Below are 23015 nucleotides of genomic sequence, written 5' to 3' on the forward strand. Positions count from 1 at the left end.
GCACACCACCCAGCTCTTGTTTCATTCTCAGCAGCACCCGGGCATCTAGATTATGCCAGTTCCCATACATTCTCAAGATGAGTTGAGAAAGAAATCAGTTCTTTGGATAGTTCCCCAACAGTCAGCATGGTGGGCTACAGGTCCAGTCTTTTCTCTCCTTCTTCAGGAGTTGAGAGTTTTCCTCTCAACCATATAGCCACATGCCAGGGCTAAAAATTGTTGTAAGATAGTACCATGAATTTTCCTACTGGCTTTGATGCACCTGAATCTGTGCTTGACTTAACTGGCTTCTGATTCTCTCACAAAAAGAACTGGTCCCTGTATTGTTATTGAATTAGTGTCTCCATGGGAGGAAGGAGGGAATGGGACTTCCTATTGTAACCAAGTGGGAGCCTACAAGGCATTCCCACCCCTCACCCACATCCTCTGCCTGCCTTTTGTCTGTAGAAAAAACTTAAATCAAAGAATAAATGTAACCAGAAGTGAGAAAATGCAAAAAGAAAGGAAAACAGTCAAGCAAAACAAAATAATAATTACTTTAGCCATTGAACAAAGTCTAGGACCTTTAGTTCCTCCTTCAGGACTATATATAATATTCTGAGCATGTCTTATGAGCTGCTTTGCAGATACTGAAACCCCCACCTGGTAGGAGGAACTAACTGTGTGCTGCCCACAAGCACTTAGATCCCAGACTGGTTGGAATCAGAAGCTTGATGGTATTGATTCCCAGTTACCTCACCACCAACCAATCAGAAGGATGTTTACAAGCTGACCACACATCCCACAAACCCCTTCCCTCATCCTGTCTTTATAAATATATCCCTGAAATCCATCAAGGAGTTGAAGTCTTTTAAGCAGTAGCTTCCTGAACTCCCTGTTTGGCACCTGGAATAGAGCTATTCTTTTCTACTTCACCCAGAACTCTGTCTCTTAAGCTGCAATTCAACATCAGTGCACAGAGGTCAGGTTTTGGCTTTACCACTCTGCCTTTTTGCTGACTTCACTCACCTATTGTGTGTCTTTCTGAGAGCTAAGAAATTCTTACTAAAAGGCAGATTTCCTCTTAAATCTCTTGGATAAGAATTAGGTCCCATCTTACACCATCGATGACAGTGGGCTCCAACTGGCACCAGGAATTAGGACAAATAAGTTTCCATTTTTGAAGCAAAATGTTGGGAAGAGAGAATTTCTTTCCTGCAGGAAAAAATAGTGGTTTGGAAATTTGGAGGAAGGAAAGATGCATAGGACACAAAGGCACCAACACTGCAGGAAGACTATGTTTTGTGGCGTCTCTGCCTGTATGAGCAATGCAAGCAATAAGCAATTCAAGTATAAGCAATTCCAGTCAGCCTGATCTTGCACGATTCTGAGAAACAAATGACATGTAAGGCAGCCAGGACGATCCACTCACCAGATCAATTTCCTAAAACTGGGACATGGGACAACCCTCCAGCATGCATCTCTATGCATCTTAGAGGACCTAGCTGCCTCAAGCACAATGTAGAGGCTTGAGAGCCTCTGAAGTGGAGATACAGGGTCTAGGCGGGGCCCGCAAAGTTTCTTATCCAAGCCCAGGATGCCTCGTTTTGGTGGTGCTGTTGACTCTGACTCATTTGGGCAACTAAAGAGAGGTTCAGACATTTTTTAAAAAAAACATTTCAAATCTCAGCGACCCTTAAAGTTCAGTTTCCAGAGCATCAGCCCCACTTGCCCAGGGATAAGGGGAGTACTGGGAATTTGGGTTGATTTAGACAATCAGAGAGAACAGTCCTCAAGGAGGAGGAAGAAGAGCCCAGAGGAAAGGAATATCAAAGAGCCAATTTGCAACACATCAGGGCAGGAGAGGTAACAGGCTTCCTCTTGAACATAAACTATAACCATTTGATTATGGCTACCTGAACCTCTGTGTGAGTCATTCTGAACACAAACCTAGACTCTGTAGCTCAAGATCAAGATTACAAAAGGGTTCTTCGTGAATAGAGGATGCAGGTTGGGAAGACTGGCATCCAGTTTGCCATTCTGGCTGAGAAGAACTGTTTCAGCCCCTTGCACCTAGGATCTGTAAGAACGCTTACACAAACCATCCTATCGGCACTCACTGGTCTGTACTGAAATATTCAAAAGGGAGTGTAGATGATTCTATAGCCATCGGAATGAAAACCAAGGAATGCTTATAACTCAGCTGCTAGTAATGAAGTACAGGAGTGTGTCTATTTGGGTGTGTATATTCGTATGTGAGGGAGAGAAAGTGTGTGCGTGTGTGTGTGAGCTGGAATGTACTGGGATGTTTTAGCAAAACCTGAATAAACCTTTTGGCCAACCCAGTTAGTTGGAAAACACTTAGAAACTGGAGAACTGTGACCACATTTAAAATGGAAGACCGATTTAACACCCCATCTGCTTTTGTTCCCTTGCGTGCCTCCCTCCCATCCCCGAATCTGACGGCAGTGCTAACAGGCTGTGACACCCTGAAAGCCCAGGGCCTGAGAGCTGACAGGGAAGTGTCTGCCAGGAAAACCTTCACTGAGGCTGTGTGCGGACTGGCCCTGACAGCCAAGGACACTCTCTTCATAGGAAATATCTGAAACTCGCTCCACAGGGCAGTTCAACAAAGCAGAACCTTAACAGGTGTACAAAGCACATTTTCTTAGTTAAATTCTGGCTCCAGGCTTACATGGAAATAGGATACAAGCTGAAAGGACTGGTCAGTCAGCTGCAGATTTCCATTTATGTTTCCTATAAATTGTAGAGATAAAGCACTTACTACTTAGGAAATGGCCTGACATGACTTATTGGTAATAAGACCCCCCCAAATTATCTTATAAAACAAAAGAGACTCTTCTGCTCCATTTAAGTCTTCTAAAGGAAGCCCACCTCTCATGCAGCCAATCAAAAGAAGCTGAAAAGTTTTCTGGGCATTTTTCCAGAAAGTCAAGTGCATTTTTAATTAACAGCACTTTTCGCTGTTTCTCCCCATATTATTATCTACCACTGAGACAGAGTGAAAAAGCACAGGTCACCTTCACCATAGCTTATCATTCAATTCATAACCACAATAGCTCAAGTCTAAGGTCAAATCTCTCCTATTCCCTTTGCTATGTAGGTTGGTCCTGGAGCCTGAAATCACAGCTGCATCAGAGAGCTGAATATGGCAAATTTTCTAAAAATAGGGTCCATAGAGTTAAGGGATCAGCCCCTCGGGGAAGTCAGATCGGAGCCTAGGATATGGTTCAAGGTCAAGCTGTGGTCTGAAGGGAGCCTGGTGATGAGGGAGCGCATGACCGGGCATGGATTTCAGTCCGCTCCCCATTGTTATCCAACGTTTTGCCCCTATCAGTACTGCCACAAAGCATGCTGCTGCTGCTGCTAAGTCGCTTCAGTCGTGTCTGACTCTGTGCGACCCCATAGATGGAAGCCCACCAGGCTCCCCCATCCCTGGGATTCTCTAGGCAAGAACACTGGAGTGGGCCGCCATTTCCTTCTCCAATGCGTGAAACGGATAAGTGAAAGTGAAGTCACTCAGTCGTGTCCGACTCTTAGCGACCCCATGGACTGCAGCCTACCAGGCTCCGCCGTCCATGGGATTTTCCAGGCAAGAGTACTGGAGTGGGGTGCCATTGCCTTCTCCAGCCACAAAGCATGCCTTCAGCTAAATATTGCACAGAGATTTCTTTCTTTCTACTGCTTTGGTTTTTTCACTGTTTTCATCTTAGAGATTCTGCTCAGGGTCTGAGTCACCATCTGTAGCCCTCAGGAAAATGTTATTTTTTTTAACATTATTTACTAAGCTTCCTCTGACTGTTGTATAGTTTCATGTTTAAAAAATTTATTCTCAGAGTGTTCACTTAAGGAAAGTCTAGACTCAGGTGCTGAAGGGATATTATTGAATAATTCCAAATAAATCCATTAGAAAACCTTTATGAGAAAAAATTAAACTGTTCATTAAAATAGTAAACAAAAAGTCTTTCTAGTCAAATATATTGAGAATAATATGTTCTAAAACATGAGGGAAATATAACTTTACAACAGACCACAAGAATATGTGGAAAGTCCCCAAAATGTAATATATATTTTAAACAAATTCAGTAATAATTTCTAACTACTATTTGATTACTCTAAGGCCTCCAGACTTGCTCTAAGCAAAACAGTCTTTCCTTCTTACAAAACAGATGATCTTCTCATTCTTATTCTCGTTTATTTCATTTCTAATAGATAGTTTTTATCAAGTATGAAAACGCAAGGCAGTAGAGTTAAGATTTTTGTTCCTAGACCTAATTGCAGAATTGTCTGCTTCCCTAATAAATAAAATTCTCAGAATTCTCATTATTTAAGGTTTCCATGAGCTCTTTCTTCCTGTAGGTTACTTCAGAGGCTATAAAAGGCAATATTCAAGGGACTTCCCATTTTTTCCAAATTGAAATTTTACAAGAAGATAGAATCTTATTGGAAATACACCATGAGAAGTCCCAAAACAGAATAGATACATGTGTATGTATAACTGAACCACTTTTTTGTATACCTGAAACTAATGAAACACTGTAAATTAACTATACTCCAGGGTAAAATTAATTTTTTAAAAAGCCCTATCAAGAAATCAGGGTTGTAAACGTTGATAGTCCAGCTTTAGAATGACTGCCGCAATTTACTCTGAGTTCAATTAACTGTGAGAACACATTCCACCTTGTGTCCTAGAAGCCACCCATGCACGGCCAGGAGGATGAACTCTGGTCACCCATTGAAGTCACTGGTCTTAGGATGATTCTTCACTGGCTCCTCCCTTCTCTAGCTCACTCCTTCATTCCTTTATCAGGGTTGCCTGTGATCACTGGACATGGAACAACAGACTGGTTCCAAACAGGAAAAGGAGTACATCAAGGCTGTATATTGTCACCCTGCTTATTTAACTTTTATGCAGAGTACATCATGAGAAATGCTGGGCTGGAGGAAGCACAAGCTGGAATCAAGATTGCTGGGAGAAATATCAATAACCTCAGATATGCAGATGATACCACCCTTATAACAGAAAGTGAAGAAGAACTAAAGAGCCTCTTGATGAAAGTGAAAGAAGAGAGTGAAAAGTTGGCTTAAAGCTCAACATTCAGAAAACAAAGATCATGGCATCTGGTCCCATTACTTCATGGCAAATAGATGGGGAAAAAGTGTCAGACTATTCTTCTGGGCTCCAAAATCACTGTGGATGGTGATTGAAGCCATGAAATTAAAAGACACTTGCTCCTTGGGAGGAAAATTATGACCAACCTAGACAGCATATTAAAAAGCAGAGACATTACTTTGCCAACAAAGGTCCATCTAGTCAAGGCTATGGTTTTTCCAGTGGTCCTGTATGGATGTGAGAGTTGGACTGTGAAGAAAGCTGAGTGCCGAAGAATTGATGCTTTTGAACTGTGGTGTTGGAGAAGACTCTTGAGAGTCCCTTGGACTGCAAGGAGATCCAACCAGTCCATCCTAAAGGAGATCAGTCTTGGGTGTTCACTGGAGGGACTGATGTTGAAGCTGAGACTACAGTACTTTGGCCACCTGATGCAGAGAGCTGACTCATTTGAAAAGACCCTGATGCTGGGAAAGATTGAGGGCAGGAGGAGAAGGGGACGACAGAGGATGAGATGGTTGGATAGCATCACCGACTCAATGGATATGGGTTTGGGTGGACTCTGGGAGTTGGTGATGGACAGGGAGGCCTGGCGTGCTGTGGTTCATGGGGTGGCAAAGAGTTGGACATGACTGAGTGACTGAACTGAACTGTGATCACCTCCAAGATAAAGTCATCACACACTAAATACTTGTCTTTAAATCTACTCACCAGGGAGCCCAAATAAAGACAGCCTCAGTACCTGTCTGTTCCACACCTAATGCATATCTATCCCTGCTACCTTCTTCCCTCCAAGCATCCACTGTGCCCGCAAGTTGCTCAGGGCAGTGACACTATCACCAACCAATCTGAAAAGCACACTCTTTTCCAGGTTCTCCCCACAATCAACTTGTCCATCCTGTGCCTGTGCTCTCAGCACTCTGATCTTTGCTGAGAAACTGAACAGATTGGACAATGGCACTCAGATGCAGCTCGCTTTGGTAGAAATAACACAGTAGCGAGAGCAAAAGGCCTGGTGCTGGGTTTATCCATCACTACCTTGGTGACCTCAGTCAAATAATCCTTCAGGTTCAAGGTCTTTTCATCAATGATATGAAGAAAAAATACCTAAGGGACAACTGCACTGATTTAGAAGGTCTAGAAGTTTCTGAGAATTGGAAAATTTAGCATGGATAGGACAACATGTTCAAACAAACTTCCTGTCTTAAGCGCTGCCTTTGATGATGGTAAAGCCTGAGTTTTCATAGTTCAGATCTTCAAGTACAGAGAAGTTGGAGACATAAGAGCCCTAACACATTGTTGTGGTAATAAAAATGAGGACTTACATTCAAAGGAATAGTAATGTGGAAGGATGTAGTCCAATTAAGCAGATCTAATTTGATTATGCAGACTTAAAATCAAATAATTGTAAACCTGTGTGTATATACATCCCAGAGAAATTCTCATAAAGATACATAGGAGATTACGAGAAACCATATACAATAAGTCCCGTACCTATAAACAAGTTCCATTCTGAGAGTGTATTCATAAGTGCTGTGTGTTCATAAGCTCAACAAAGTTAGCCTAGATGCCCAACTAATACAGTCGGCTGTATAGTACAATACTGTAATAGGTTTATAACACTTTTCACCCAAAAATACATTAAAAAAACGAACAAAAAGTAAAACATTTTTAATCTTACAGTATAGTACCTTGGAAAGTACAATAGTTCAGGACTGCAGCGGCTGGCATTGAGCGAATAGGTGAGAAGGGTTACTGACCGGATGATGGAGAGGAGGTGGGAGATAGAGCTGAAGGGTCATCAGCAACAGGAGACAGGACAAGCTGCAGTTTCGCTCACACCTGATGCCGATGGCCCAGGGTCTGGTTCCTTACTGGAACCAGATGCACATTCACATCTTTGAAAGTTCACAGCTTGAAGGTTCACACGTAGGGGACTTACTAGACATCACACTGGTAGGGGGTAGAGAAAGGTGCTCTGAGAGCTCACCCCAGGGCAGGTGGGTAGCTGAGATGTGAAGGGGGCAGGTGGGTAGCTGAGATGTGAAGAAGGCAGGTGGGCAGCTGAGATGTGAAGAAGGCAGATGGGTAGCTGAGATGTGAAGAAGGCAGGTGGGTAGCTGAGATGTGAAGGGGGCAGGTGGGTAGCTGAGATGTGAAGAAGGACCTCAGGTAGCTGAGGCATTTACAGAGCAATAGAGTTTACAGACCACAGGGTGAAGTGGGGAAAAAAAGAAACAAAATATAAACTATAATATCATTTACGTTTATTAAATATATATGCAGCAAAAAAGAATGCACATCTTCAAAACATATATAGGTAAAGAATATATATCAAACACAAGAATGTGTACCTATAGCAGGAAAAGAGAAGATAGAAATCCTTAGAAAAGTTAATCAATCAATCGTCCGAACAAGTAGACAGGAGAGGGGTCTTGCCCAAACTTATAAGAGCAATGAACTAGGGAGTGTGATCGACTCAACCTTTTGTTCTCAAAGTCAAAGATGAATGGACAAACAATTGAATAAATGGCTGTCTTAGAACCTGATTATCTGGTGTTAGTTCTGTCTTTAGCATTTACTAGCTTGATTTAACCTTTTGGAGCCTCTTCTCACAAATATAACATATTGCTCTTCTCACAAACATAAAATATGAATACTCCTATTACCTGCCCCACAGGCTCATTGTGAAGGTTAAATCAAATTCGTGGTGCTGGACACATCATCAGAACACAGTGTATACTAGAGATGATGATCAATAATGTAAAATGATGCCTCACACAGTCTAGCAGGTAGAGAAGTAGTGTTTGGGGGAGAAGAAATGAGCAGAAAGCATTACTAGGGCTCCACTTCTCCTCACCCACTAATGAAGGAGATGATGAGGACTTTGTATTTCCAGGCACCAACTGGAAATACAGGATGTTTTTCTTCACTTCTGCTCCATCTTTATTGCTGCAATACAACAATGGAGCCATCCAAAATGGTGCGTGGAGGATGAGGAGGCCAACTGTTCTGTGGCAACTCTCCTTGCTTTGCCCTGGGCAGGATGATGAGGGTGATGGAGCAATGGTCTGAGGGCGCAATGACTCCAAGGAGAATGTGAGTTGGGCACGAGGGTACGCAGTGTCTACCGAGTCCTCTGCTACCAGGGGCTCGATGTCCAGAACCATGGTGGCTTCTTCATTGGTGTATTGCCCCAACTGGGCAGACAAGACAAAAGCAGCCACTTCGAGAAGGTGAGGACTGGAAGCTAGGGGTGGCAGCTAGAAAAGAAAGGGAACACGGCCAATATGGCGGGCACTGGGTGTGCTAGAGTGGGCGGCTCCCAGGACTGTCTGCGACAGGGTGGTTTGCTCTCCGGTCTCGGCTGCTCCCAAGATGATGGGTACAAACTAACTCTGAAGCAGCCTCTGCAAGAATCACGTGGCGACAGTCAGAGAAAGAGTGATGGAGGACAGCTCAGCAACACGACCTACACTTGACGGTCTGCACGTCCCAGGAAGCGCAGAACCCAAACAGGACAACAGCGCGTGTTTGTGTCAATACCAGCTTTCACACCTTCAAGAGTTTCCCAGTGAAGCCCTGAAAGCAGGCAGGGACTCCTTTGCAAAAAGCTACTTTTTTTTTTTTATAATGTGTAAAAATAATTAAGCAGTAGGGAAATATAACCTGATTCAGACAGTAACGTATGCATAAAATAAAACTGGTGTTGAAAAATCATCACGCCCATCCGTCTATTTCCCCATGTTTCTTTTTTATTTGCCTGCTAAACAGAGGGGCGTGTTAGTATTGCTGTCAGCTTAATGGAAGGCATTCAAGGCTCTAACAGTGGTGGGAGAAACGGTAGGGAAATCTCTTCTAAGCGGGGTGTTAGTGACTACTGCCATGTTATATGTCCGCAGGGAACTTTTTTAGTTTCACTGCAGCTCATAAGGAAAACACTAAGGCTGAAAAAAGAGTGATAAAAGTTAAATCTAGCAAGTGATTAGCACCAGCGTTCCAAAAACTTCAGCCCAGCCTGAGTGTTCACTTCCGCTCGATCTTCATTGCTGCAAAATAAGAGGAAACAGTAGTCAGGTTAATGGAGACAGAACTTTAAAAAACATGCCCATTCATACCCAGGTATAGCATTTCATATAAAAATGATTTGGAGTAGGAAGTTTTTGTTTGTTGTTTTTCTCGGTAGCTGTTTTCTTTTTTGTTATACAGTTAATGGTAGGATAAAGACACCCGGTGGTACCTTCAAATCAGACCCCGGTCTCTCCAGAGCTCAGCACAGCAGTTCTGACCTCCTGCAAGGGGTGACAATGGCTTTGAGGGGCTGGTGCCACCTTGAGGAACAGCCCTGCCATATCCCACCCACAACCCTCATCCTTCAATGACTTGGCTGCTGCCAACTTCTTCTTTAGTGTTAAATGCATCATTCCCTAAAATGTAGCCTCTAAATCACAGAGAAGGTAAAGTGAATTGGGATTGGATTTCCAAAATGGGACATTACAAAAGCAGGAGGCAGCAAATGAACCTCTTGCCTTTTTTTTCACATATTAATTCCATTGGCTTCCCAAGGCTGCTATGGAGTAGTGGGGTGGTTCCACTGATTTTTTTATCCTTCAATCTCTGTTTGATAAGATTACATGGTCTGGAGCAGATAAGGTAAACTTAACTGAGTGGAGATCAGTATTAGCAGATTATATCAGTCTAGAAAGAAGTATAAAAGGAAATATCAGAGAGGAGGACAAAAGAGAAATTTAGTTCTAAAACTGTACTCTAATAGAGCAATGTGATAAAATGACATTGAAAAGAAAGACTATAACTATATATTTGCAGGTGCCAATGCATGGCTATCAACGGAACATTCCAAAAACGCTAGTGGAAATTGAGGGAGGTCAGTGTCTCTTCTGCAGGCAACTCTCTGTTTTGTGATTTGTTGTTTTTGTTTAAATTTTGGGTGGGGGGGGGAGTATGGTTGATTTACAAGGCCATGTTAGTTTCAGGTGTGCAGCAAAGTGATTCAGTTACACATGTATACACATCTATTCTTATTTAGATTCTTTTCCCACATAGGCCATCATAGAACGCTGGGTATAGTTCCCTGTGCTACACAGTAGGCCCTTATTAGTCATCTATTTTATACATAGTAGGGTGTATCTATCATAGGAAAAGGAGTATAGTTCTCTGTGCTGTGGTAGGGCCTCATTGATTATTTTATATATAGCAGTGTTTATATGTCAATACCAGCCTTCTAATTTATCCCTCCCTCTCCCCCATTTCCCCTCAGTAACCACAGACTTGTTTTCCACATCTGTGACTCTGTTTCTGTTTTACAAATCAGTTCAGTGTTTTTATTTGTTTGTTCTGTTGGTTGGTTTTTTGTCCTGAGCCAGACCAAGGGGTGAAGAAGCCACAGTCTGAGAGAGCTGTGGCTCAGAGCCGCTCCATCGGGGATACGGGGGACGTGCAAGGCCTGAGGGAAGCAGACAGGAAAACTGCATGCAGCAAAGCCAAGTGGCTGAGCAGGACAGAGGAACAGGACATGCCCGAGTCACAGAGGAGAGCCTTCCTTTGCCAGATTAGGAGGAGGTGGAGGAAAAGTTGCTAAAAACAAGAGGTAGCTGCACTCATGTACTGATTTGTTCTGGCCACAGAAAACCAATAGTCATGAAATAAATGAGTTGTAGTTTTCAACATTTGAATTCTCTGAAGTTTTAGAACAAAAGGAGAAAAATGCCTCAATGACATCACCTCCTTTTTCCTTCTAACAAATAAAAATGAGCATGTTTTTTTATTTTCCTGAGAGTAGCAACACTTGGTGGGCTTCCTGGGTAGCTCAGATGGTAAAGAATCCACCTACAATGCAGGAGACCCTGGTTCGATTCCTAGGTCTGGAAGTTCCCCTGGAGAAGGGATAGTCTACCCACTCCAATATTCTTGCCTGGAGAATCCCCATGGACAGAGGAGTCTGTCGGGCTACAGTCTATGGGGTCACAAAGAGTTGGACATGACTGAGCGACTAAGCACAGCAGCAGCAACATTTGGTATTTGAGATATTTAAAGAAATCATCATCTTTGACTAACTCTTATGAAGGGCTATGTATTTTATATACTAAACACTTTACACACATGAATGTAAATCTTCATAATCCTTTGATCTAACTTTACAGAGAATGAAATTGAGGCTCTAAAAGATTAAATACCATGCCCAAGAACACAGTATTTGTAATTAAATACTCATTTGTTCAATGTTTCCCGTTTGTTTTTGTTGGTCATACGGTCATTAGTTTGTTTCATCCATATTAAAGCATATAACATGTTTGACTTGTAAATGGTAAACTCTGCCCCAGAAGAGTTTCAACAGAGAATTTAAGGATATACGGGATTATAACATACAATTAAATATTGGACAAAAGGCCCTCTCAATTCTCTTTCAAATGTAAGATGTTATAATTATAGAAATAATTAGATCAGATAGCAGAGGACTGAGCATCTCATGCCCTGACACCAGGCTGGGAAACTGAGCACCATTTCTCATCTCCTCTGAACCCACTGAAAGGTCAAAGCCGTGTTTACCACCACCATTCAGCAGCTGGTTTGAAATGACATGATGTTATGACAGGTTGAGTCAACATTTTATACCTTTTGTGACTTTTCTATTTTCTTTGCCAATCTCAATGTAGGTAAGGAGCTGAATTACTCAGGAAAAACAAATGTCTACATTTAAGACATATGTAAATCATTAATAAAATAAATACATTATTATTTTCAGGCTACTTCCCAGCAGTGAAGGCTCAGTATTATATCCTGTCACCAGCTGTACAACAAAGTTATTTTGAATAAAAAAATATATATAGGAAAGACCATAAGATATTCAGAAAATTGCAATTTTGAACAGAGTCACATTCCAAAAGTGGTTTTTGTTTAAAGTTAACTTTAGGTAATAAGTGATGCAGTGTTGTGAAACTTTAAGCCAGTGTGACAGAAGCACTTTCTTAAAGAATGTGCTGTGTAAATTGATTTTTCCTTCCCTTTCAATATATAACCAACTCTGAACAATCTTATCTGTCAAATGAAAGAGCATGATCTACACATGTCTTCTTGTAAAGATGAAGCCAGACTTCAGGTATACAAAGCAAACTGTCATTTCCAGAAAATGTATCTAATAATTTATTAACAGTTACATATTAATTTTTTCTGAAACATTTAAAATATATTTTGGACATTTGCATAACTACTAAAGTTGGTGTAAAAATATAAGATCTAGCATCAGAATTTATTATCCATAAGACAGAAGTGACAAAATATTCAGCAGCTAAGGTCCTATGTGGATAGGATGGTAGGTAGAGAATGCAGGTCTAACGGATTCTAGGAAAGACAATGTTGAATTTGGAGTCAAAAAAATTTAATATCTGGTGACCTGAGCCCTGAATAGTTATTAACCCTGATTCTATTATTTTGTTTTGTTTATCTCGAAAAGCTAATGCCCACAAGAAGGTCAGTCCTTCAACTTTCCGACTTCTGCTCAGCCTTTTACCATGATTCATTATAATATAAAACCCAACATGAATCTATTGAAACGACTTTGAAGGAAAAACCCCCAAACTGTCAAACCCTCACCGCTCCTATAATATTTATAACTGAGTCCTGAGAAAAGAAAAATCAATGAGACTTGTTTCTCTTTAGTGGCTATTTTAGAATCAGACTCTCAGATTCTGGTACTACTTCATATCAGCCAGGTGTAAGGACAAATGAAAATGTTTGAGAGGCTTAATTACCCTTGCTGAAAGTAAAGGAAGAAATTTCCCTCCCTTGTTCTTAGAGCATTTGTTTCAGAAAACTTGTCTCCTCTCTTGGAAATGGAGATACATCCTTGTGAAATCTAGATGGGCATCGTATCAGTTTTAAGACTCAGAAGAGCCTCAAGGACTTGACAACCATCTCCTTTAAAGGTAAACATCCAAGGAGATAGAAGAAGCCTTATCTCTAAGTTTCTCCTAGGTTCTCAGGAAGGATGGGAGTCTAACTTTAGTTGACACCTGGCTCAAAGTTGTAAAAATAGCTCCTGTCATAAAGATAGGAGAAGTTTCTTTTTCCTTTGTATAAAGTCAATGAACTAACACAGGTGGTCCTCCCAATTACCAGTTGATTTAGAATGAGCTAAGTGGAATAAACACTATTTGTCAAGTCCTCTTATCTGAGGGTAAATCGAATTATTGTTTATCTCGAGAATGTATATATAATGGGTTAAACCTACTTGGCTATATGAAGGGTGAGATGTCTTCTGTCTTTGTGATCGTTTGGTGCTTGTGATAGACATCACAGTCTGGTTGAATGCTTAGTCAATAATAAAAGTGCTTTCTCTTCTCTACTACCTTTGTGAGGAGGACTCTTGGGTTGGTAAAAAATATTTATTTTATTTCCTCAACACAGGCTGTAGGCTTTCAACACAGAAAGGTCACGTTGATAAGGTTCAACGCTGCAAATCTGGCGGTCAGATATCTTTCTTTCTATTTTTCCTTGCCCACCTGGATGCCTGGGCAAAGTAGGGATCTACCCAGGTATTCATATGAGGTGACCTGGACCTCCAACCAGTTGTCAATCAAAGCATATGAATCTTCTTTTCATCAGTAGTTACAAATATACAGATACCAAGTTCTTCTATAAGGTTACAACCTTGAACACCGCAATCCAAGATTTATCAAAGTTTGATTTTGATAAATAATATTTATGGGAAATTGCTTGCAGGGCACAGAGTGGGCCCATTCCTCTTGATAATTCCATTTTTACCCTTGAATCAAACAAAAAAATGAGAGTGGCTTCCATGGACAAATAACTTATTTTTCTCTTTTCTGTGTTCTCATCTGGAGAATCAACATAAAGGAATGAGACACTTGTCCCATAAAATTAGAACTTGAGACATCAATGGAGGTTCTGGAATTAAAAATAAAATGAACACAAAATCTTCTATACACCACAGCAGTAAATCGATCCTAGACGGTCACCTTGCCAGCAGAATTGTTATCTTGTCAACTCAAGTATTTATCAAAAATCTGCAAAGAGAAGGAATAAGAACACAGGAGAAGAATTTGCCTAGTATGTGTTTTATGAGCAAGTAGTGACTGATTAGCTCTCCAGTTGTGTTAATAACAAATGGATCTGAAAGTTCAGAACCAAATGCATATTTAATCTTGGAAATCAATTGACTCTCAAGTTAAAAATGAAATAGGCCTAGGATTGCATGTAGCAGGTGATGTGAAGACTGGCAGGTCGGTTATATCTCATTCCCAGCCTGACTTTCACATTTAAACTTGTAGAGAGAGCAGTGAGCTATCTGGACTGGTTGTGGATCCGAGTTGCTGAATTCACCAGACATGAGGAATACAATCAGAAATGATGATGATGACTGTTAATGGAAATTAATTTTTTCTAAGTAACTATAACCAGAAAGCATTATCTCAGGCAGAGAGTCTGCTCTAAATGAGATGGTGTTATATGTTGAACTGCAATGATGTCAACAATTGTTGATGGGAATGTAAATTGGTAAAGCCACTATGGAAAAGAGTGTAAAGCTTCCTCAAAAAAAAACAAAGACAGAATTGTCATAGGATCCAGTAATTCCACTCCTGGGCATATATCAAGACAAAACTAATTCAAAAAGATACATGAGCCCCTATGTTCATAGCTGCACTATTTACAATAGACAAGACATGGAAATAACCTAAATGTCCATCAACAGATGAGTGGATAAAAAAGATGCAACGTGTGTATACACACACACATATATATACACACACACAACTACATATATATATATATATACACACATATACATACATATATATACACATACATACATATATAAACACATACACACATATACATATATATACACACATACACATATACACATATATACGTGGAATCCTACTAAGCCATATAAAAGAATTAAATAATGTCATTTACGGCAACATACGTGGACCTAGAGACTATCATACCAAGAGAAATAAGTCAGAAAGAGAAAGACATATACCATGTGATATCTCTTATATGTGGAATCTAAAATACACCACAAATGAACATATCTACAAAACAGAAATGGATATAGAGAACAGGCTTGGGGTTGCAGGGGAAGTGGCAGAAAAAGGGAGAAAGATTGGGCATTTAGGATTAGCAGGGGCAAACTACTATATATGGGAGAAGGCAATGGCACCCGACTCCAGTACTCTTGCCTGGAAAATCCCATGGACGGAGGAGCCTGGTGGGCTACAGTCCATGGGGTCGCTAAGAGTCAGACACGACTGAGCGACTTCACTTTCACTTTTCACTTTCATGCATTGGAGAAGAAAATGGCAACCCACTCCAGTGTTCTTGCCTGGAGAATCCCAGGGACGGCGGGGCCTAGTGGGCTGCCGTCTATGGGGTCACACAGAGTCGGACACGACTGAAGCGACTTAGCAGCAGCAGCAAACAGCAAAGTCCTACTGTATGGCACAGGGAAGTACATTCAATATCCTTTGAAATAAAGCATAATGGAAAAGAATATGAAAAAGAATGTATATATGTATAACTGAATCACTTTGCTGTAGAGCTTAAGTTAATAACAATACTGTGAATCAACTGTATTTCAATGAAATTACTTTAAAAAAATAAATGCAAAGGAACTCAAAAGAAGAAGAAATCTATGCAAGTGACCGTCTTTGAAAACTGATCAGCCAGCTGTTCACCATGGATAAATTCATTATTTAGGGATCTCGCCTTCTTCTTCCTCAGACACAACTTAGCAACCGAACAACAACAAAAGCCCCTGGACTTAGTTCACATCAGATGTTACGCCCAACCCCAGTCTAAGTATTTTCCAAACCTTGTGTAGAATGTCAAAGGAAAAAGAAAATATTCGGTTTTATTAACTCAGTAACAGTGAATCTCAATGTAGAACAGATCTCTCAAATGTAACCTACCATAGCTTACAGTATAGGCTAAACTTTTATGACAGTAGACAGGAAGAATTTGTGACCCAAATCTTACTAATGCAAGTGAAGTGAAGTGAAATCGCTCAGTCATGTCCGACTCTTTGTGACCCCATGGACGGTAGCCTACCAGGCTCCTCTGTCCATTGGATTTTCCAGGCAAGAATACTGGAGTGGGTTGCCACTTCCTTCTCCAGGGCATCTTCCCAACCCAGGGATCGAACCCAAGTCTCCCGCATTGCAGGCAAACGCTTTAACCTCTGAGCCACCTGGGAAGCCAGCATTCCCTAAAGCAATGTTGTTTTATGATTTCAAATTTTTGTTTCCAAGACTGACTTGATTGGCTTTTCTAGATGACAATGAAGGAGCTAGAATTTGAGGCTCTCAACTCTGCTCATACATGTAAATCACCAGCAGAGATTTTAAACCTGCCTTTGCCCACCTCTAGAGATTCTTGACCCACTCCAGTGTTTTTGCCTGGAGAATCCCAGGGACGGGGGAGCCTGGTGGGCTGCCGTCTGTGGGGTCGCACAGAGTCAGACACAAGCAAAGATTCTTGATTCCATTTTCCTAGTGGAAGTGCACTTTTGGGCTTTAAAAAGTCCTAGGAGGGGACTTCCTTGGTAGTCCAGTAGCTAAGACTCTACTCCCAGTGCACGGGCCACAGGTTAGATCACTGGTTGGAGAACTAAGATTTCACAAGCCAGTGGCATAGCTGAAAAAAAAAGTCCCAGGAGATTTTAATGCTGAGCCAGAGCTAAGAACTACTGTCCCAGATGAGCAGCTGAACTGTTTTGAGTTAGCTGTTTTTAAATGGACTTTATAAAGTATAGGGCTTATAAAAATAATGACCAAATTAAATCCCACATTTCAGGCAGATTTGTTACTAGCTGAGCCACAAGGGAAGCCCTTTCAAATGGACTTTATAAAATATAGGGCTCATAAAAATAATGATTAAATTAAATCAAGTAAATCTAAGGTTGTTTTTAACTGAATACCTGAACTAATTTGAAAAACTAGTGCCTACAAATAGCAGGATCAAGCAAAAGAAACAGCAATCTGGTAGTCCGAAAGGCAGGAAATGAGAGAAAACCAAGAGGGGAATTCTGAGATCTGCTCAAGGTCCTTCCATGAATGTCTGTTTGCAATGGATTGGTAACTAGCATACTTTACTCTCTAGACCATATGGTCATAAGACAATAATTGCATTATAAAAACAGGTAGTTTACTTGTTTGGTGCTTTGAGGGTAAATAAATACCAAAAAGAAGATTTGGGGAAAGTGCACAGGTAAATATTACTGTTGATCACACATCATAAGAAATTATCTAAAGTTATTAAATCACTCCCCTATGTGCCAGTGTAACTAAGCAAAATCCTGCACATGGATGCCTAAAATGGTAGTTTAATTATCAAAAACATTTCTTCTTTTATTTTTTTTAGTTTGATATATATTTATTTTTATTGAAATGTAGTCTGATTTACAATTTTATGTTAGTTTCTTGTGTGCAGCAAAGTGATTCAGTTATACATATAATATTAATATATTATATATAATATATATAACCCCTTGGAAAAGAATCTGAAAAAGAATGTATTTATATATCCATAAATATATATACATATATTCTTTTTCAGATTCTTTTCCATGATAGGTTATTACAAGATACTGAATATGGTTCCCTGTGCTACACAGTAGGACCTTGTTTAACTATTTTACGCACAGTAGTGGGTATCTATTAACCCACACCTTCCAATTTACCCTCCTCTCTTTTTCCCTTATTAACTTTGTGATTTTCTATATCGATGAGTATGTCTGTTTTGTAAAGAAGTTCATTGGTATCATACTGTAGATCCCATGTATGTGATATCAGATGACATATAGATTATCAATAAATGGATACCCCTCGGCCCCAGTTTCCTCCTCTGTAAAACGGGAAAAGTAATACTCAACTTACAATGTTTTTTGACGATTAAGTAAAACAATGCATCTAAAGTGCACAGCATGCTAACATATAGTAAACTCTCAATAAATTGGTAATTATAATCATTCTTAATGCTGGCATGAGTACACAGAAATCAACAGGCTTCTGATAAGAACTGCTAAAATTGTTCAGCAATACAACTTGGCTACATGTATCAAAATTTTCCCATTACACCAATAATCCTGGTTCTAAAAAACATCAGAGATATGGTCAAGGATACAAATCCATGCCTATTCATAGCATGCCTTTATATTTTAATAACTAAGGTTATAGCAGTGGGACACATCAATACTGTATGTTAGAAATTTCAAAATTTGCATAAATTGGGATGTCAGTTTATAAAATATACCCCAAACTGTGGAAAATATGCTTTGGGGAAAAATTCAGATTTCATTTATAATTTTATTTGGAATTTTATTATTTTTATCTCTCTTTTGTATTATCGTATTATATATATTTTTAAACTTGGAGGCTACACAATTGAGCATGACTAATTTGTAAGGGTACCTAGAATGAATGAATGAATTCACTTTTTACCTCCATAAAGACAAGTCCTGTAAAAAGTACTTTTTTCCCTCACCTTTACCACTTTGCCTAAAGGGATATAGAAGAAAACATGCTCAATTAGTCTTGCTCGACAGAAAATTCCATTTTTTTATAGAATTTTTTCTTGCCCCTTTGGTATAGCATTTTTTAAAACTAAGAAAGGTCTTTTCACTTACTTTTCTCTGTCAGCTCAAATGTGAAAATGGCTCAATATTTGAATGAAATTTAGAGCTATATTTGCCTGTATATTTGCACTTTTGCCTGTATGCTACCCACCACGTGCAAAATTCACGTGGGAGTTGGAAAACTGAGCTACCAGATGGTCCTGGGATTCCTAACTCAGAAGACACTTATAAATATTGTGGGACATGCACTGACCTTCTAGAAAAAGAAAACAACAATGGCTTCACATAATGAATCCAGAGAGAAAAATCACAAAAATAGATGAGATAGAAGTAGTTTGTGATCAAAGTGGTACATACATGGGCACCTCTAGTACCACCTTCCACATTGAGAAGCAAGAATTTACTCCTTAACTATCAGATGCTTCTGAACAACACAGAGTAGGCCCGTTCATTCTTTCTTTAAAATAAAACAGATTTTATTAATTTTTAATAGAAGATTGGCTTACTTCTACAATCCAGTATTACATGGAGATGGATAAGCAGATGTTCAATTATATTCTACATTTACCTCTTTGGAATCAAGGGTTTCGTGTTCCGGAATAGCCATCATTGGATGACTCAGCTTCACAGAAAAGACGCCCAGGATGTGATCAGAGATAGAGGTAAGGAGAGATAAAAGTTTATATTTAAGTTGGCAGTTAAATGATGATGCAAGTATAGTATTGCCGATCATAGTAGATTCTACCAAGTGTAAACATTAAGATTTAATTGTTACTAAAAACAAAGGAAGGTATTCTTAACATAGAAAAAATTTTTAGCAGATGGTGAATCCTTAGAGCCTAAAACCACATCTTATTTCTCTCTGCATCCTACATACACTCGAACAGTGCTTGGCACACAGCATAGACAGTTATTAAATGTTTACTGAATGAATGAACTGTTAACATACACTGGCAGTTCTCAGAGAGAGGAAATGAAGTTAAATCTATTTTCTCACAACAACCCTCAAACTGAAACGCTCCAAAGCAAAAGAGACAAATCATGTTCAGACCAGCAATGCAGGTGCCTCTGCAGATAGTTAATGCTATATGAAATGTAAAACACTGTGCACTACTGTAAACATAAAGAATCTCAAAACACAAGGGCTTCATAAACACTGCAGTCTTACCAGATGCCACCATGATAACGCAGTTTACAACACAGTGGCACGTTAACAGAGGGAGGTTCTTTGGTTTTATAGGAATTTTTTTATTATTGCATGGGTTTTCTGAGCACTATACATACCCTTAAACCTATTAGGAAAGAAGAAAGTCATAGATATGCAAGCAAAAGAGGCAGACAGAATGAGGGACACAGACAAGGGGAAGGCAATCATTTGTAATAGATCTGTTTACCCCCTTTATTTTTTAACCGTCTCTCCTCACTCCAGCTTTAAAGTAACCACGATACTTGATTTCCCAGAAATGTCCCAGCTTCTACTATGATCCTGGGCAAATCCAGGCTATGGAAATAATTGCCTGCCCTTTACCCTCATCTTATCCTGATTTGATCAGTGAATCATCAGATCAGTAACCAGCTCCAAGGCAATTCGGAGGGTCCCAGGAGTGCAGCCTTGGCCCCAGGAGGACATCACCAGTGGCTGCCAGGGAGGCCAAGGAAGCCCCATCTCCTTAAAGTTTCCTGAAGTTTCCCTCTGTTCCAGCCCATGTTCAAGAACGTAGTCTGCTTTTATTTAAAGCTATAGCTTTGTTAAATCTGTCCCAACTGTGAAATACCCTGGGTGTCAAAACATCAGGGCTCCTAGAATCCTGAGATCATTACTTTAAATGGAAGCGTGATCTGGCCCCAAACCAACTAGAAATCCAAACAGCTTTCCAAAATTCAGCTGAAAGCACTTGCTTTCCCCTGTTGATCAGGGTCCCCTGAGATCCTAAACCTGGCTTAGGATCAGATGCTATGTACCCCTTCAAAACTCAAACCTGAGTCCCGGAGACAGCAAAATCTTAAGCATACCTAGGCTAAGTGGTACGGTAATTATATGAATCATCAGAATCTATACAAATGTCAATCTCCATTCTTCTAAGATACAATAGGATAAAAATCCTGAAATTTGAAAATGTTGTCCCAATATTCAACTGACATTGGAAAAGCAATTGAGTAATTATCTGACATCTATTTTACATTTTATTTTTTCAATATAGGTATTCATTCATTTAAATCCTAAAATATATTTTAATCTGGAATTTCAAAAACTATGTGTGAGCTCTCTTAACCAACAAAAAATAACAGCAAACGACTGATTCTAATTAACTGGTAATCCCCAGATCACTTATATTTGGCTTTGGAATGCTTTCTTCTATTTATGATCTTGTGACCCAGCAGGTTTGCTTTTTGATTATCCTTGAGGTGACTAAAAACATATAAACTGTGATACTGTTAATGGAGTAAATCATAATAATTTATAGTTTCCTCACATGACAAATTCATTATATGTATGTGTTTATATAGGCTTCCCTGGCGGCTCAAGTGGTAAAGAATCTGCCTGCAATGCAGGAGACCCATGTTCCATCCTTGGGTCAGGAGGATCCCCTGGAGAAGGAAATGGCAACCCACTCCAATATTCTTGCCTGGAGAATCCCATGGACAGAGGAGCCTGGCAGGGTACAGTCCATGGGATTGCAAAGAGTTGGACAGGACTGAGCGACATCACTCACTCACTCATTTGCTTATACAGTGTTAAGAGCAATCTAGTGAGGTGAGCACTAATTTTACCCTGTTTCACAAACGAAACCAAAGCACCAAGAGATGGGATGATGACTTCTTCAAGGTCTGGAGCTAGTAAGTGGCAGAGTCATGATTGGAGTCTGGGTGACAGTCTCTGGAGACGGTGTTTTCAAAGCAGCGGAAAGTGGTAATACACCGCTGGGAAGACGCTCGGGAGTGGGCGGTGGGGACAGACAGACGGAGGGAGTGGGGTGTGGGGGCAGACAGACGGAGGGAGTGGGGTGTGTGCCACGTTGCAAAAGGGAAGGCCAGGTGCTAAAGGCAAGAGCATACAGTTCAGAGATCAGAAGTAGTTCAGAGTGTCTGGGGCAATGGGTGTCTCCACACAGGAGACGCAAGAAAATGAAGCTTGGATGTCAGACGAGGATTCTGGGCTTCATTCTCTAAAGAGTGAGAAGTCCTTGAATCTCCAAGGGAGACAGGGGCACACGTGATCAGATTGTCACGTCAAAAGACATCGCCCTGGCTAAAGAGCAGAATACAGATGGGGGAGGAGGGGGTGGAAGACCTGCAGGTAATCAGAGAGAAAGAGAATAAAGAAGGTTTAAATGAAAGCATTACCTTAGAGAATAGAATGAAGTCAAGTTTCCCTGGGTGACCCTAGATCCCCCCTACTCTCCAGGGGGAGTGAAGGAGCGTCGGGTCGACATGTTGAAATTTTGTTGATTAGGGAAGAAAAATCACAAAATGTTCCAGGGAAATACAGTAAGCCTCCTACATACGAGCCGCCGAGTTGCCAACTTTCAAAGCTGGGACCACCTGTGCATGCGCCTGCATGTCCAGTCACATCAGGCATGAGACGCACTGCAGCGTGCCTCCCTCTCCTGCTGCCGACCCCGCAGCTCCACCATCTCCCACCTCCTCTACTCCCCATCAGTAGCTCTTCTAGCCTGTTCACTCGATGCCAGCCCCTGTATCCTAGCTATTGTACTATAGACTACTGTACTTTTCAAGGTATTGTAAGATTAAAACTGTTTTCTTTTGTGGGTTTGTTTTTACTGTTATCGGATGAAAAGTATTATAAACCTATGACAGTACAGTACTATATAGCCAATTGTGTTAGCTGGGTCCCTACCCTAGTCTAACTGTGTTGAACTTCTGAACAAATTGGACTTACAACACGCTCTCCGAACAGAACTCTTTTGCATATAGGGGACTCACTGTCATGCTGAGGTTGGCATGCATGCTGAATGCAGAGATTTTGTAAAGCATAAGAGCTGGAAATGCCACATGAGGAGAACAAACATGGCAGGGACAGCCTCTCATAGTCAGAATGAGAATGAGGACACTAAAACATGGAAATATATCCCATATGTTAATAGACGGATGACGCGTTATCCAGAGAGTTAGTGGTTACAGGAGGACGGCGAGAGTCCTCCCAGCCTGATTACTTGGTGGTGAATGTGCTGGAGAACAAATTACTATTTTGTCTCAAAAAAAAAAAATACCCTGAAAAGTTATTAGTTTTATCATCAGACCTTTATTCAACATAGACAGATCAATGAA

The 23015-nt window shown here is 40.5% G+C and overlaps 1 protein-coding gene across 25 annotated transcripts in view; it reads right to left on the minus strand.

The window, feature by feature from the left end:
* Positions 1-8843: 8843 nt before the first annotated feature.
* The window catches only part of MLIP (muscular LMNA interacting protein), a 294647-nt gene continuing 280475 nt past the window's right edge, over positions 8844-23015 (minus strand). For 17 of the 25 annotated variants that reach the window (XM_059880529.1, XM_059880531.1, XM_059880515.1 and 14 more), the window contains 3 exons: positions 19294-19347; positions 9351-9402; positions 8844-9159 (listed from right to left, as the gene is read on the minus strand). In XM_059880529.1, coding sequence (XP_059736512.1) covers positions 9358-9402; positions 19294-19347 — 99 coding nt within the window. In that variant the 3' untranslated portion in view covers positions 8844-9159; positions 9351-9357. Of the gene's footprint in view, positions 9160-9350; positions 9403-19231; positions 19348-23015 lie in introns of all 25 variants that reach the window. The other 8 variants (XM_059880526.1, XM_024983824.2, XM_024983826.2 and 5 more) reach the window with 3 other exon arrangements.

The sequence above is a fragment of the Bos taurus genome, chromosome 23 (genome assembly GCF_002263795.3).
Source record: "Bos taurus isolate L1 Dominette 01449 registration number 42190680 breed Hereford chromosome 23, ARS-UCD2.0, whole genome shotgun sequence".
In the NCBI taxonomy this organism is placed as follows: domain Eukaryota; kingdom Metazoa; phylum Chordata; class Mammalia; order Artiodactyla; family Bovidae; genus Bos; species Bos taurus.